The following is a 17600-nucleotide window of genomic DNA, read 5'->3' as shown; positions in this document are numbered from 1 at the left end:
GTTAGACTACCATCAAATTGGGAATAATTCGTTTTTAACGGTCCTGGAAACTGGAGGTAATTTTCATTAGCTCTACAGATCGTAAAATATACTGGCCAGTAAATGTTCTTATTTGAAATCAAATTTCCCCACAACACCAGCTCGCCTATGTACCTCTATAGGGTTAGTAAGGGAATACCATCCAACTAGGTGTGCAATTCTTATTTAAGATTCTCTGGGCTCGGACAGTGCAGACAACGTGTCCTTGCTATGTCGGAAGCAGAGTGAATGTTTCTATTGTGACTGCCTGATCTTCTTTCTTCCAGGGCTCACTCTGTGTGCGACGATGATGTCCAGGGGGAGGGAACGGTGTCTCTAGCCAACTGCAGACTCCCAGAGTCTCACAGAGATTCGTTTACAGGTGCCGGCGCAATAGCAAGGTACACATGAGTGCGCCATATCACTTTCATTTAAGGTGGTCCGGCGTTATAGACAGGAGTGGACAATTCCATGTCCAGAAAGTAAAATTCTTGCTTTGCCCCAGCCGTTCACCTGAGTTGGTGCTTGAGTTGATGCCAATCAGCAAATCCTTATAGTTGACTCAACATCCTTGGGTGGAATTTTACTTTCTGAACTCAGGTTTTTCCACCTCTGGCCATCGCTCAGCTGCAGTATACTTGCTGTGCTCAACCAGACGGGTATCACCGTGCGCTGCTTTGCCTCCTGCTGATCTTCCAGGTTCTCTCACTTCCTGTTCATGCTGCGGAACTGGGCGTCTCACAGAGTTCACCGCGAGGTGGAGAGGCCCGACTCTTTCCTCGAGCGCTTTCGAGGTCCCGAGCTCAAAGACGTTTCCAGTCGAGAGAGCAACGCACAGTCTTTGGGTCTCCATGACAGCCTCCGTAAGAGAAAGTGAGTGAGTGCTTCATGAGGACGCTGCCGGTACAAATAATTTCACGCAGGCCCGCTCGGTTGTCGGAAAAATGTTGACGTATTATAGCGTCTATTCCTGGTTATACAGTAAATGGTGGAGATGTCCCCATTTCGAGGTCAATTTTTAAAGGACCTCTTCAACAATTAATATTCTATCAAAAAAAAATTTCAACCTTAGTCTAAAAACTAAATCTTTTCTGTTTTGTTTTTTTTTTGTTTTGTTTTTCCCCCTTTCAATGCCTGGTTAGTAAGTGGCCACTGGCTGCTTACAATATGAATAACTGCAACAACACAGACGAGTAAGTGTTCACATGAACTTAGATTGAATATTTAAGACTAGCTCTTTAGAAAAAGATATCTGTAGAATATAAATGTAGATCAACCCCTCAGTGGCCCCCCATTTGACTTGTGTCTCTCAGATGTTTGACAATGTAGATGTACATGTACCGCCCTCTTCCTCTGCTTGTTAGAAGCTGGTTGCAGGTTATATTTCTGTCTGTGTGGCTCTTTAATCTATGTCTACTATGTTAAAGGATATTTATACTCTTCTCAAATAACTTGTACTTTATGAGTAAAAAAAAGATCATTTGAATTACTGAAAGTACTGGTGTGAAACAGTGCCACCTGCTGGAGAAATATAACCTGCACCGAAACAAGATTAACTAGCACTGGATTTGACTTTGATCCCATTGAGTATATTACCCCAAGACCCTTAGTTCAGGAGTTCTCAACATTTTTTGGCCGATGACCCCAAAATTCAACAAAAAGCAATTTGAGATTGGGACAATTGTTATTTTCCCCCTTTCCTTATTATTTTGACTTATCATATTTCTTATATATAATATATTATATATAATTATATATAATAATTATATATACATTCCTTATTACATGCGCTACAATTCACATTTAGGCCTATAAGCACAAGACTGGGAAATAATAATAAACAACAATAATAATAATAAATGAATAATATTCTTTCTAACTGTACTGGCAGTGCATTGCTGGTCAAAGTGCAGATATTCCACATTTTTATTAGGCATCTTTCATGTGAATCATGTGAATATCTCATAGGCTATTTTTATAATGGATTATATAGAAATCCTGTTTCTAATGTATTTTATTTTATTTAAAATACATATCAATAAAATATCAATATATCAGTGAATATATAATATCCCACAACCCTGTGCACATAGGAAGTGACTCCACGTGGGGTCATGACCCCAAGGTTGAGAATGCCTCCTTTAGTTCATGCTGCTAATGCCGTAATAGTTCCCTGTAGAGCCGCTCCCAAAACATTTCAGCAACAACACAAAGGAAAATCTGTGATCCGTAGCAAGACAGAGGACAAGAAGGAGGAAATAAAAAAAGACGAGAAAAAAGACGAGGAGAAAAAAGAAGACAAGAAAGACGGGGACAAGAAGGAAGAAGAGAAGAAGGACAAGGATGAGAAAAAAGACGAGAAGAAAGATGAAAAGAAGGACGATAAGAAGGACGATAAGAAGGACGATAAGAAGGACGATAAGAAGGATGATAAAAAGAAAGAGGAACCCCCGTAAGTACTCCACTGCTGAGGCATCCCAGAGATCCTAGAGACGGGGTTTTTTTTTTTAAGAACTTTCAATAAAAGTAGAATTCTTGCAGTTTTAATAACCAAAAACAACCAAATCCAACGTCTGCTGCAAATTCATGGAATACAATCTAATATATATATATATATATATATATATATATATATATATATATATATATATATATATATATATATATATACACTGTATATATATATATATATATAATATTGGGAGTTACCAATTTCTTGTTTTTAGGAAGGAGATTTGGATCATGGATCCAGCGACAGACAAGTACTACAGGTGGCTCACCATCATCGCAGCTCCAGTTTTCTACAACCTCATAATGCTGGTGACCAGGTATTCTCCTCCTCGGGTAGAAAACCCAAGTCCAGGCTCAGCCTAACGATCCAAAGCGTTGACGTGTTTGTTATCTCTTCCTTTCTTCTAGAGCCTGTTTTAATGAACTCCAGAACTCTTACACCAAGCTCTGGATATTTCTGGACTACACGTCAGATCTGATATACTACACTGACACTTTTGTGAGAGCGAGAACAGGTGGGATTTTTGAAATTATCTGATGCGTTTGGATTAGGATTAATTTGCTCAAAATGTGCCGCGTGCAAAAGATTGTTTGGGATGGTGCGCATAACTGTGTACTTGTTCGACAGGTTACCTGGAACAAGGTCTGCTCGTAAAAGATTCCAAGAAACTGAGACAGAAATACAGGACAACATCTCAGTTCAAATACGACATGATTTCGATGATCCCCACTGATATATTGTTTTTAAAATTTGGCTACAACAACCCCGAGTTCAGACTCAACCGACTCTGCAAAATGTCGAGGCTGTTCGAGTTCTTTGAGCGCACGGAAACAAGAACCAGCTTTCCGAACATGTTTCGTATCAGCAATCTCGTACTTTATATCCTTGTCATTATCCACTGGAACGCCTGTGTTTTCTTTGCCATCTCCAAAACCATTGGCTTTGGCACAGACACCTGGGTCTATCCCAACATCAGCCACCCAGAGTACGGCCGCTTGGCCAGAAAGTACATTTACTGCCTGTATTGGTCCACTCTGACCCTGACCACCATCGGGGAGACCCCTCCTCCCGTCAGGGATGTGGAGTTCCTCTTTGTCATCGCCGACTTCCTCACCGGTGTGCTGATTTTCGCTAGTATCGTCGGTAACGTCGGCTCCATGATCTCCAACATGAATGCCTCTCGTGCCGATTTCCAAGCCAAGATCGACTCCATAAAGCAGTACATGCAGTTCCGTAAGGTCTCCAAGGACCTGGAGGCCAGAGTAATCAAGTGGTTCGACTACCTTTGGACGGAGAAGAAAACCTGCGATGAGAAGGAGGTGTTGAAGAACCTCCCGGACAAGCTCAAGGCCGAGATTGCCATCAACGTACATTTAGACACGCTGAAGAAAGTTCGTATTTTTCAGGATTGCGAAGCGGGACTTCTGATAGAATTGGTCCTCAAGCTACAGCCACAGGTGTTCAGTCCCGGAGACTACATCTGCAAGAAGGGCGATATCGGCAGGGAGATGTACATTATCAAGGAGGGAAAGTTGGCTGTTGTCGCTGACGATGGAGTCACTCAGTTTGTTGTGCTAAGCGATGGCGCGTACTTTGGGGAAATCAGTATCTTGGGTATCAAGGGCAGTAAGGCTGGGAACAGGAGAACGGCCAACATCCGAAGTGTAGGTTACTCCGATCTTTTCGCCCTGTCCAAGGATGACTTGATGGAGGCCCTGACTGAATACCCGGAGGGCAAGAAGGTTCTGGAGGAGAAGGGGAAAGCCATCCTGATGAAAGACAATCTGATTGATGAGGCCGTGGCTAATGCCGGGGCTGACCCAAAAGACCTGGATGAGAAGATCCTCAAACTAGAAAGCAACCTGGATTTAATGCAGACAAAGTTTGCTAAAATGATGGCAGAGTTTACCTCAACCCAAGTCAAAATGAAACAGCGGGTCACAGACATGGAGGAAAAAGTGAAATCTGTGCGGCCAGAGGACCTTTCTGAAGTGGTGGCCGACAAAGACAAAAAGATACAGTAATTCGACAGTGGCACATATCAAAATTTCCAGCGGGAAGGAAAATTAAGTCTTTCCTTTTCATTTAGTATATGGATTGGCACTTTCTAATGGTTTGCATTCACATTTATTTATACATCTATGTTTATTATCAGCTTTCCATATCTCTTCATATGTGTCAAAGCATGTACAGTGGATACAGTGTGACTGTTCACTCACTGAGCACTTTATTAGGAACACCAGTACACCTACTTATTCATGCAGTTAACTAATCAGCAAATCGTGTGGCAGCAGTGCAATGAATAAAATCATGCAGATACAGGCCAGCAGCTTCAGTTAATGTTCACATCAACCATCAGAATGGGGGAGAAATGTGATCTCAGTGTTTTCCACCGTGGCATGATTGTTGGTGCCAGGCGGGCTGGTTTGAGTATTTCTCTAATCGTTGCTCTCCTGGGATTTTCACACACAACAGTCTCTTGAGTTTACTCAGAATGGCGCGAATAACAAAAAACATCTAGTGGGCAGAGGTTCTGTGGACGGAAACGCCTTGTTGATGAGAGAGGTCAACGGAGAATGGCCAGACTGGTTGGAGCTGACAGAAAGGCTACGGTAACTCAGATAAACACTCTGTAAAATCATGGTGATCAGGAAAACATCTCAGAATGAACCACACATGGAACCTTGAGGCGGATGGGCTACAACGGCAGAAGCCCACGTCAGGTTCCACTTCTGTCAACCAAGAACAGAAAGCTGAGGCTGCAGTGGGCACAGGCTCACCAAAAGTTGGACAGTCATTATATTAAAAGACTGGAAAAAACATACCCTGTTCCGAATAAAGTGCTCATTGAGCGTACTTTGGCGCAAACTGCGACTGACCGACAATGTGGATTTCCATGAATGGAATTAAGCCCAGATACAGTTATGTAAGCATTTCAATGAAGTGCTTATCAGTGTGAATGTACAATAAATAGATATGGTTATATTTCCTGGCTGTGCATCGCTTTTTCATTTCATCACATTATACACAAACATGGAATTCTTATGTTAATTTAATAATGTAAATACTTAAGTTCTCCGCGCTTAAAATGTGTATTTGGTCTGTAAATATTGACAAAAAAATTCTAATCAAATGAAATGCATTGACTTAGAAATTTTAAAGTTCTGAAAGTCATTAAATGTAATAAAAACTTATTGAGTCTGCCTGTTTTGAAGTTTTTTATTTTATTGAAGAGATATATCATTTCTCCTACTATGTGTTTTCAGTGATTACGAATATAGACTCAATTATAGATATAAAATGTGTGTATAAAAACACTGATGTTTGCAATGAGACCAATTATATTTTGTGTGGCAAGGACCATTTTCTTGAAAATTATTTCTAAATAAAACCCATCTGAAAAAAAGCAATGTTTTTTATTTAGTATTTTTTTGGTGAACAAGACAGTATACAATACTAACAATTATGTTGCATAACCTTGTTTTCACCTGAGATATTGTTTCACCAAATAAAACATAGTCCCATCGATTCTCAAGCCTCTGTAGGCAGGGAGCTTACAGCACACTTCCAGGTATCCAACATTAGCACTTAAAATGCAAGACAAACATGACATGAAAATCTTTTCATGAAATGCGAAGGCCAAACTTTGAAGCGTGTACTACAAAAACACATTAATTTCAAATAAGTTAAGATAAAGGCAAACACAAGCTAAATCAGTTTGGCAAGTGTTTCAAAGCATGCCACTATTTCTCAGGTATTTCTATGGATTCAAAACAGTTCGTTTTTCCCCACGTGGGTCTATATCGGTTATGGTGAATGGTTTGACCTTGAAAACAGCTGGAGTTTATTAAATGATTCCTGGCATTGAGAATATTTTTCTTAAATATTTCTTTCTTGAGGTGAAATGAGAGGTACTATTGTGTAGCCATTACCCATATCATTGATATTCTCAATAAAATAGACAGAAGTTGTCCAGTTCAATGACCTCTGTAGACTTCTGAATTCTGCACTACTTGGAAATTACACAAAGAGATGAAAAATTCTAATGAAATCAAAGCTTACCTGAAATTGGGTGTGTATGTGCACTTTCACAGTTTCACAATCAAAACATATCAAACACATCCCAAAAAAAACCCCCCAAAAAAAACACTACAAACTTCTGTGTTAAACTCTTACGCAGAATATTCTTAGATTTTTGTCGATTTTACACAGATTGAGACAAGAAGGTTAATACCAACTTCATCCCAGTGTGTCCAATACTGATAGTGGTGCACTGTGTCAGCTCAATGCATGGCTGCAGAGGGGATTGACTATCCTAGCTCCTGTGAAATTAGGGAAATATACCTTCCAGCATCTCGTTAATGTGATACACCTTGCTGATTCATGCAGAGTGAAAATATCTTAGTTGTTTTAAATGCAGCTACACTCAGAGATACATTTGGAGTATAGCACTTTATCCATTTGCTGGGTGTCGTGATGACTGGACACACAGTGGTGGAATTGGCATTGACCTTCTCGTCCCATCTGGGTAAGATTAACGCAACACATTTCCCAAAAAAGTGTGTCTTAAAATGATACATTTTCTAAACCAATCGCTTACTAGTAATACATAGATTCACAGACAAAATGAAGTTAATGGACTATTATGTGACAAGAATAATTATTAAATATATGACTTGAACCCATCATTTAGGAACTTTCCAATGCATGCGGATCCTCTGTTGATGTGCTCTGTTGAACAATGAACTTCTCCTAATATCATTATTTTAAAAGCTTTTAATGATTAGCAACTGGCATCTTCCTCAAAACCAGATGACTCGGTCGCCAATTTGTCTGTGAATCCAAGTATTACAGGATTCAAATCATTTTGAATAAAATGTGTTACATTCTACAGAGATCAGACCATGAAATGGTGAAGGCAAGTGTGGCTGGGAGGAGTGTTCAGGCACTCATTGCAGCATACACTCACTTGGAACTTTATTAGGAACACCAGTACACCTACTTATTCATGCAGTTATCTAATCAGCAAATCGTGTGGCAGCAGTGCAATGAATAAAATCATGCAGATACGGGCCAGCAGCTTCAGTTAATGTTCACATCAACCATCAGAATGGGGGAGAAATGTGATCTCAGTGTTTTCCACCGTGGCATGATAGTATTTCTGTAACTGCTGATCTCCTGGGCTTTTCACACACACAACAGTCTCTAGAGTTTGCTCAGAATGATGCAAAAAACATCCAGTGAGCGGCAGTTCCGCGGACAGAAATGCCTTGTTGATGAGAGAGGTCAACGGAGAATGGCCAGACTGGTTGGAGCTGACAGAAAGGCTACGGTAACTCAGATAGCCACTCTGTAAAATCATGGTGATCAGAAAAACATCTCAGAATGAACCACACATGGAACCTTGAGGCAGATGGGCTACAACAGAAGAAGCCCACGTCAGGTTCCACTTCTGTCAGCCAAGAACAGAAAGCTGAGGCTGCAGTGGGCACAGTGGGACAGTTGAAGACTGGAAAAACGGAGCCTGGTCCGATGACTCTCCATTTCTACTGAGGCACACAGATGGGAGGATCAAAATTTGGCGCCAACACCATTATTTCATGGACCTGCCTTGTCTCAACAGTCCAGGCTGGTGTTGGTGGTTTTATGGTGTGGGGAATTTTTTCTTGGTACACTTTGGGCCCGTTATTACCAATCATTCATCACTTGAATGCCACGGCCTATTTGACTATTGTTGCTGACCACGCGCATCCCTTCATTGCCACCATTCAGCCATCTTCTAACGGCTACTTCCAGCATGATAATGCACCATGTCACAGTGAAAAAGTCGTCTGAAACTGGTGTCATGAACATGACAATGAGTTCAGTGTTCTTCAGCTTCCTTCCCAGTCACCAGATCTGAATCCAATAGAACACCATTGGGATGTGATAGAACAGGAGATTCGCAGCATGAATGTGCAGATGACAAATCTGCGAGAATTGTGTGACGCAATCATGTCAACATGGACCAGAATCTCAAAGGAATGTTTCCAACATCTTGTGGAATCCATGCCAACATGAATTGAGGCTGTTTTGACAGCAAAGGGAGGCCCTACCCAGTATTAATATAGTGTTCCTAATAAAGTGCTCAGTGAGTGCATCTTCTCAGTGCTTTTCGACTGACATAAGGGCGTTTATTGCAGGGTGTTATTTGGCCTATTTGTAAGAGGTTTTAGCACCTGCTATGGAGCCAATGCAGTACTTTAAAAGCAGAGGCAGAATTTCCCTTTAATACATTTCCTTTTGTTAAGTCACTTGGTTTAAAAAAAAATAAATAAAATAAAATAAAAAGTCTAACGGCGACGTTCACAGCATTCCGAATCCTTTGGCGTAGGTGATGGCTTTTAAAAGTCTTTCTCTCAGTTTTTCCTTGGAGGAGTATTCTGGGAGCAGCAGTGCATTGAAGCAGGTGTGTGACGTTGGTAGCCTGAAAGAGAAGCAGTAGAAGTAAACCAACATGTTTTACATAGAACAGGTCTGACTGGGGACAAACACATCAATAGCAACAGGCTTTTATATCAGATTCTTGCTTCTTTAAACTGCATGCAGCATATTTCAGTTACAATTGATCTTTAGGTGAAGCCTGATTTATGAATGTAACTTTAACTTGGGGAGCCCGTATTTTATTTAGACAGGAACTATGAAATAAAAGGCTGAGAGTTGTGCTGCGTTTAGAATTTTAGAATTCGTTGCACATTATCAACACCGAAGAACCTTGGCATTTAGACATAGAGAAGTAACATCAAACAAGCTTGAAATGAAGGCTCACAATCGGGCCATTTGCATGCTAACATCAGACTGTGTTCCTTACAGAAGCCATTTTTAGAAAGTGCTTAAAAAAATGAGCTGCTGTCAGAATGCTCTTGGAGCTCAGTGTGCTGTACCGATCTGTGTCTGAGCCATTCTTGGCGATGATCATTTTTAATTTTCCCAGGCCACCAACTGGTGCGCGGTCTGTGCCTGTGGTGAACTGAAGAAACAGCCTCTTCTGCTCCTCTCCAAAGGAGTGAATCGTTTCCCAGAAGTCTCTGCGTGAAGACGATAAAGTAAAACTTCAATCAGAAAATGAATAATTAACTGTGAGAGTCCTCGTCAGCTTAAATCGCTGTCGGCTAATTTTAAACACCACACAATTATATCTCAACTGGTTTTCCTTTATACAAGATAAAAAATGATTGCAGATTTACTTTATAACTTGACAATCCTTGGTGTAACCTCCGTCATATTCTGTCGTTTCCTGGAGCGCTTCAAAGTCCAGATTCTTTTTCCAAAAACAAAATGATTAGCAGCGCAAGTTAAAAATTTGGACTAAAATCTACAGAAACAATAACAACAACAATAACGACAACTTCTTCGATTCCTTACCCGGCTTCCACAGATGAGCAGCTCCACTTCCTCGGGTCTGAACAAATACTTCAATGGCGATTCATTCGTGACCATGAGGAAGCCTTTTTTGAAAGCCTTGAATTGTCTTTCTACGCTCTTGTTCAGCACGTACTCTGCATAAAGCTCCACAAATTCCTGTGAATGACAAATGCAAAAAGACCTTGAAATGGAAACAGAAATAATTTTCGTTAATCTGCTTTTGACGTAGAATCAACCCAAGTACTTCACCATTGTACAGTGTTTAGTACAATTTCTGTGTGTGTGTGTGTGTGTGTATGTTTATATATATACACACACCCCACCCCCAATTTTTTAAACATTTATTTATTTATTTTTTATTTGTATGTTAAAAAAGAGGTTAAAATGATCACCGAATAGGTCTAACATGCACACCATGTTTTATTTGCCTCTTTGCTTTGCATTATGTGTTTTTAAGGTAAGGTCACATTAAAACTGTGTCGTATAGGAATCAAAGAGAGAGGACCAGATTGGGATGATCTCAGATAACATTTGGCTTTTGTCAGCCTGGTTTTCAAGTGGATGAAATATCAGTGAACCCTAGTTGGAGAGACAGGTTCTCACAGTTGGTTAGCATGGCACAGAATGTTTGATATTACCTTACATTAAAGCTTTTTGAAAAATAAAACTGAAATCGACACGTCTTTTGTCCGTGTAAAATTTGGACAATGCACCCCCAGGAATGTATTCACCTCTTTATTGACATTAGTTACTGGAATCTCTTCTCCCTCTTCCTTTAAGTCGTATGTGATTGGGTTTCCAAAGAGGTCTGTTTGTGATATCTGGAAGGTGATCATCATGTCTTCTTTCACATTGCCGGAATATTCAAGCAGCTGCTTTAGAGTCTGGTAGAGAAGCTGTAGTTGGAGACATATCGAATACAATGTCAGAGCGATGAAAAAAGTCAAGTTCTTACTGACGCCAATGATGAAACGCGTTCCATTGTGTACCTTCTTCTAAAAAACACTGACACACGAATATTCCCAGGAAATGCTAAGTAAGTGTTCATGGGAATTTTTGAAATGTACATTAAAAAACTGAAATATTCCCCCGGGCTATTTCTTCTTTTACAGGTGCTTGGGGAAGAAAAAACGTAAGGATGTACAAACACAAAACTGTTATCAATGGCTGTTCATCAACTTTTGGGAATGTTACTGAACTGGGTGAGAATCGGCCAGATCCAGGTAGGTCCCTTTCTTGCCCATGAGTTTCCTGTAGACCACCATGGGGAAATGTACATCCAGGATACAATTATTGTAAATGGCAAGGCCCAGGACAATTCCGATAAGGGTGTACTGGGCTTCATTCTCCAATGAGGATGAATTGAACCAAAACAGCCTTGACTCGTGGTCATAGGTGAACATGCCTGTTTAGAAAACAGAAAACAAAGGCACAAAGTGAGGCATTGTGAATAGTATGCAAGTAATGAGTCATTTAAGTGTTAAAACGGCGACATACCAATGTCCGGATTGAAGATTTCCTCCAAGACCAACTGAAAGAACTCCTTTGAAACCCCACCTTCATCGACACCTTGCTCCCCCTCAAATTCAACAAACAGTTGTTTCTTCAGGTCAGAGGGGTTCTCCATGGAGATCATCTCCAACTGAAATACCAGAAACAATGGGATTAAATGTAAAACGGAGTGTATCAAGGGAATTTGTGATCATACGATTTATCGTGAGGCATTTTGCTTGGACGTACCCTCACGAGGGCGTCATCGATGATGTGGTCTCTGCGCACTTTGAGCTTGAGGTAGGGGTTGGGCTGCTGCCCCTGAGCCATGCTATAGAACGCAGTGATGCGTCGCTCGCTATACATTCGGATCCTGTTGTCGTAGTACAGACCTTGGTTCTTTGTGACAGCGTTCAGTATGAAGGGGCAGCTCTGGAAGGAAAACTTGCTCTCGGCATCCACCTTATAGAAGGTGAAGTCCTTGTCCATCTCCACGACCTCATTGAGGGGCTCGTTGATAAAATCCTCAAAGGGGATTACGGGCCTCCTGCAGTCTACTGTCCTAACACCCAACTCTTTCTCCAAAAGGTCAACGCGAGGACCTTTCCTGTAGAGCCGCTCCTCTCCGAGCAGCTCATGCAGGGTGAGCTCATCTGACTCCGAGTCCTCCACCTCTTCCTCGTTGTGCTCCACATCCGGGTCTCCTCCCAGGATGCTGGCGTAGTAAACCAGTTTCAAACATTTGGTGGCAGCCACGACAGTCTCGTCGTCATTGACTAGATTTGCCCCGTCATATTCATTGCTGACTATTGTGAAGGTGATGAGTTGCTGGAAGGTCTCCATCATACGACGGACATGTGCGCTGCCGTAGCGAGACCACAAGCGCGACAGCCTGGCGTGAGCCGGCGCCGGTAGCTTGCTCATGGCCTTGCAGAACAGCGGCATTGCCACCTCCAGGTACTCCGGGCTATGGAGGTTGGTGTTTTCCATCACAATGATGAAGATATTTAAATAATCTCGGTTTGTTTGGTACATGTCAAGAAATTCAAGGTCAAGATCCAAATTTGGGGAGAGGTACACCAAAGCGTTAACGAGCGCAGACTCTAAATGCTCGTTGGACAGCAGCCTGTCGTAAACTCTCCTCACAGCATCGATGTCCACAGTGATGTCCTGGGAGCCAAGACCTTGAACAGTGTCTCCCTCCAAAATAGCAGCAGCCCCCATATTCTTCCCGGGTGCGGCCGTTTCCTCTTTGCCATCCCCGTGTACAACATGGCATGCATCCTTCCTAAAGCTCTGAATCAAGGCCTCAGCATTAGAGAAGACCCTGCCAATGACACGTATGAATGCAGAGTAATCCCCTTCTTCCTCACAGAATTTAAAGATTGCACTAACACTGTCCTCGGTAAGGTAATGCACATCTGCACAAAAACAAAACGAATGAATGCAGTGGGTGAACAGGATTAATAAGGGTTTGTAATAATAGCAGAGAACACGTAAGAGTCGGTGTACCTGTAACGTCTTCCTCGCTGGTAAAGGGATCATTACTGCTCATCATCCCGCTGAAGCCACGGAGTGCTTTGTCACTGCCATCGGGGTCGGCAGCGTCAGATTCTCTATTTCGAGGCTCGCAGAGCTTGGCGTTCATTTTATAAAGCTCGAGCGCTTTGACAGCCGCCGAATTCTTGTCCACGGGTTGGAAGTCACAACATGAGGCGCAGAGCTCATTTGTGCAGTCAACATTTCCACAGCCATCAGTTAGCTGCCGAAAGTAGCGCTCGATTAGATGCTTTGCCGTGGCTCTCTTCCTGTGTGGGATATTTTAACAGCGAGTCAGAATGCATACAAATAATAGAGTTGACCGAATCATTTGCAACCCCACTAAAACACGTGACTGGGGTTGTACTGCAACAGTTGCATGCGTTTGTAATCAACAAAATTGCGCCTATACACAAACGTGCCACCAGAGGTGCAATGGTCCGGCAAAGAAAAAGCATGAAACAGTCGCAGCCTTGCATGCAAGTCCATTCACTCTGACTTACATTTGGTCGGATTGAGGCACTCGGGTCTTTAAACTTCCTTCTTTAAAATTCCCCTGAAAGACAAGTTCAGCGACGGGGCAAAGGTAAATACAGTGCTCTGAAAGTGTAGCGCTGGCCAGGTTTTACAGAGATACGCGCATCTGCCAGAGCCGTATTTGACCCCGGCTTAAACTACGGAATGTAATTTGACTTCAAAACGACCCACGGTGCGGAATGTTTTAAATCGGATTTCGTGTCGAACGTACAAATGCAAAGTTTTTGTGTTTGTTTGTCATCAACAAATTCAAAGAGTTGGGCGAAGCCTCCACAAAGCATGACAGCCCGAGTTTTAGAGACAAGACTTTACTGTAATCATCCTGAATTAGAGAACGTGGGGGTTTTGTTTTGTGTTTTTTTTCCCCCGGCCCGGCGCGGCACCCTGAACGCACCATCCGCGCTGGTAACAACACGGTGTTGCAACAGGGTGGACAGCTGACCGTTAGCCGCCGCAGCGAGCCCGCAACCGCCGCGTTTGTTACTCACGTTCCCCTCGGGCAGCTTTCAGACTTTTAAAACATCCACCCCCGTGTCCCCGTGCATTTAACCGGGGGGGGGGGGGGGAGAGGCCATTAAAACGAACGGCGCTGCGTGCGGCAGATCCCCTATACTGACCTATGACAGGGCTGTTTCGTTTCCTGATGTGTGACTGTGCAAAAAAAAAAAAAAAAGAAAATCACTTCTTCTGACTGACTCTCCGCCGTGTTTTTAACGTGGATATTATCTCGATGTTACTGTCATGTGTAGTGTTCTACTTACTACAACTCCGGAGGCTTATCATTGAAGGGAGAGGGCGAACATGTTCAAGTCAAGTAATATCACCTATACCCTAGTGTAAACAACACGGCGATATATCCCAGAATGCACTGCGAGCTTGTCAAACGACCCCCACACACACACACACACCCCCCCTCACACACACACACACACACCACCGCAACCCCCCACCATGCATCCCCAAAATGTTGGATTTTTATCATTTAATCAGTGCACATAAAATGTTTAATACGTGATATGGGTGTACAGTTCGGCTGCACCTTTCCCCCCCAACACTTCTGTAGCAGCCTATTTAATTTGGCCATATTCATCACGAGAATGATGAATCAGAATATTGATTAATCATCAATCCTCATCGGAAATAGTGAGGAGAGGGGGGGGGGGAGAAAAGAATAAAAACCAATCTGAATAAAATAAGATGACATTCCTTGAGCTGGATCCCTTTGGCATTGTTTTCGACAGTGGCGGAAGAAGTGCTCAGGCGTTTCACTTTTGGTAAAAGTACAAATACTCACTGAAATGATACTAAATATAAAATCACTCGAGCAAAAGTTAAAGTACCACATTGACATTTCTACTGTGGTGAACGTGTATATGTATAACATACGACAAAAGTAAAACCATAAAATACTGTATGTGGTGTCATAGTAAATTACAAGGATACGGACATAAATGGTCAAAGTTTGCAAAAGGTTTATTGTGTGTATGTTTAAAAACTGGTCGTACTGTATCTATAACTGACATGTACGGAGAGTATCAAGTAGAGTTGGCCTACTAGGATTTTATATTATATTAATATTCAATCAAAGAGATTGATTAAAGAAATAAAAATAATTGACCATCTGAGCTCCTGGAGCACAAACCCAAAGAAAAAGAGTCTGTCTAATTATAATGACCCGCTGGGTATTACAGTTGTCCTGCGGTTCTTAGATAGAAACAATTGTTGTTGGAAAATGTGCACTTTGTACAGGGCTCTAATAAAATGAGGGTTATAATCAAAACATTTAATTTGAAATCTCTGCAAAATGTCGAGGAATGACACGTGGCGCCGTTGAATTGTAGGAGGGGAAAAAAGCGCGGCACGCTGTGCTGCTGAAGGGCCAAAAGACAATGAATACAGATCCATGACTTTAAATCATATTCATAACCCATAAATCACTCCTGGCGACCACAGCAGTCAAATCCTGACGTCTAACTCTGCCAAAGCGTCTGGTAAATTATGCGTTATCTGATCCAAGTGCGTCGCCGGGAATGTTGTGTAATTCGGTCATCTTGGAGTTTAACAATGCAGCACGGCTGATTTGATTTGGGGTCATTTTGTTTCGGCGCCACTCCTGCACGCCACCCCTCCCACCGAGAGGCTCCTGAGACACAGCGGCTTTAAATCGGTGCAAAGATAAGGCGGAACGTAATGCCTGCTTTCAAATAGGAATATGAAACGTTGCGATGAGTGCAGCCTCGACATCCAAATGGGAGTGGACCTTGGATAGTTCCCCACACTGTTTTCCCATTATGTGAATTGAACGCACATTTTAAAGCTGATCGTCAAATATGAATGAAAAGGTGCAGATCCAAAGATGGTGAAGCGTGACTTCCGCGTAGATTGACACATTTCATGCAGTTTCCCCACACGAACACTGGGAGTCTCTGCCTCCACACCGACAGCGCCTGAGCCCTGTGTGATTCATGGATCGGCTCGCTCTTGACTCCAGCACAAAATGTACAGGAGTTCAGAGAAAGCATGTGCCAGATGAGGATCCGAACACGCAGCGCCGGCAGGTGCCTCCCTGTCGGCGCCGGTTTGCTGGTGAAGTCACACATTTTCGAGGAGGTTCCCTTGAAACTCGAGTTCCAGATAGCGTGACCTGGGGTGGGCCGTCCGCGGTGTTGTGTTTTCACGTTGAACATTCATAGATTCTGACGTGTCACCACGAACAAACTATTCGGCACAACTGCCATCCCAGGGTCATTGTTAGAATGATCTAAAAAACAGCTTGCATCGGTTTATAGACTTTTATTAATCTTTTTCCTCTTTCGGCTGCTCCCGTTCAGGGTCACCGTGGCGGATCATCTGTTCCCGTCCCTTCCCCGTCCTCTGCATCTTCTGTCGCGCCGACCACCTGCATGTCCCTCCCTCACCCGCACCCATAAACCTCCTCTTTAGCCTTCGTCCTCTTTCCCTCATGCCTCCGTCTCCGGCTCTAGCTTCAGCATCCTCCTCCCGGTATACCCTGCATCTCCCCCAGGCCCGGCTAGTTAAAGTTTTATGTACCACCCCCCACCCTACCCTGCCTCCCCTCCCGCTGAATCCGGACATGCCTCCCCCCCTCTTCTTCTTTTCCCCCCGGCGCCCTGCTGGCAAACAGCACTGGTGGCGGTTGTTGGTAACCCGGCCTTGACCGAGCTGGTATGGAAATCTGATTTATCATCCGCATATTTGATTTGGTATAGGTTTTTACACCGGATGCCTTTCCTGACGCAACCCTCCCCATTTATCTGGAATGGGGACCGGCCCTAAGAATGCACCGGTTTGTGCATCCCCAGTGGCAGGGTTTAACAGTCTGTTATTAATAGTTGTGAGAAATGAAGCACTGCGCAGGCACTGATTTCTATTAAATTTTACTTTCAGCAATCCTTCAGTAGTTTTGCCATCTTTACCATAAAAATGATATATCTGCTGCGTAATACATGCATATTACCAGCTGGAAGACATTAGATGTTCATCATGCTTTGTTCATCCATTATTTGGAAATGCAACCAAGGCCACGTAAATAAACATTTGAGGATTTCTTTTAATTTTTTTAATGGTTTAATGGCACTTTTTGATTGCTTTATCTGGTAGAATTGGTTTTGCTCAGCATGGACGAGAGCATGGACATCACATGACGCAGTGAAACCCTGTGGAAGTGTAGATATGTCCAAGTGTGTACTGGATAGTACACCAGGGGGAATTGGTGTGGTTCATCAATAAAGAAACGTGCCGACGTCGCGGAGGCAACTTGAGAATTGTGGGAATTAACAACAGTTCTGCATCGGTATCGAATATTAGATTTTTTTTATGAGGCAGGTTAGGAAATTGAAATTGTCTTGGTTTCAGCGTCTGAAAGCGATGGGAGATGAAAGGGGTCAAGGCGGCTATAACGACTTCAGTCGGCGGGGCCTTTATATGACAAAATGCAAATGACGTCCATTAACTACAGCGGGAATCAGACTCATACGGGCGAGCGGACTGCAGGTAATCAAAAAAGTAATCACGCCAATGAAAGAAGACGGGGAGAGATTGAGGATCGGCTCCATTCATCCCCGGGGAGGAGGCCGTG

The 17600-nt window shown here is 42.8% G+C and overlaps 2 protein-coding genes across 3 annotated transcripts; one reads left to right on the top strand and one right to left on the bottom strand.

Annotated features, from left to right (window-relative positions):
• Positions 1-381: 381 nt before the first annotated feature.
• On the top strand, positions 382-4554 carry cnga3a (cyclic nucleotide gated channel subunit alpha 3a; the record flags this gene model as incomplete). Its single annotated transcript, XM_080009649.1, has 7 exons — positions 382-419; positions 718-891; positions 1161-1211; positions 2252-2470; positions 2745-2846; positions 2938-3044; positions 3158-4554. The coding sequence occupies exons 2-7, from the start codon at positions 737-739 to the stop codon at positions 4552-4554; spliced, it is 2031 nt and encodes a 676-aa protein (XP_079865775.1). The 5' UTR covers positions 382-419; positions 718-736.
• Positions 4555-5860: 1306 nt separating this feature from the next.
• On the bottom strand, positions 5861-14321 carry ube3a (ubiquitin protein ligase E3A). 2 transcript variants are annotated; one of them, XM_080004895.1, is made up of 11 exons: positions 14263-14321; positions 13468-13520; positions 12938-13233; positions 11675-12846; positions 11432-11576; positions 11134-11339; positions 10666-10830; positions 9935-10090; positions 9757-9830; positions 9454-9597; positions 5861-8996 (listed from the first exon to the last, which is right to left on the bottom strand). In XM_080004895.1, coding segments are annotated over exons 2-11 (2481 nt in total). In that variant the 5' UTR covers positions 13470-13520; positions 14263-14321; the 3' UTR covers positions 5861-8875. The 2 variants fall into 2 exon arrangements, with proteins under 2 accessions (XP_079861021.1, XP_079861022.1); XM_080004896.1 differs by having other exon boundaries at positions 14119-14298.
• Positions 14322-17600: the final 3279 nt, after the last annotated feature.

This window comes from Zeus faber (genome assembly GCF_960531495.2).
Source record: "Zeus faber genome assembly, chromosome: 1".
NCBI classification, from domain to species: Eukaryota; Metazoa; Chordata; class Actinopteri; order Zeiformes; family Zeidae; genus Zeus; species Zeus faber.
Note: the sequence above shows the minus strand (reverse complement) of the source record. Positions and strands in the feature narration are given on the sequence as shown.

What these genes read in the sequence shown, in the direction of transcription:
- ube3a (XM_080004895.1), bottom strand. An exon ending in CAGCGAGGAAGACGTTACAG is followed by an intron (nt 12,847 to 12,937) that starts GTACACCGACTC and finishes GTTTTTGTGCAG; the next exon opens with ATGTGCATTACCTTACCGAG. An exon ending in AATCTTCAATCCGGACATTG is followed by an intron (nt 11,340 to 11,431) that starts GTATGTCGCCGT and finishes TTTTCTAAACAG; the next exon opens with GCATGTTCACCTATGACCAC.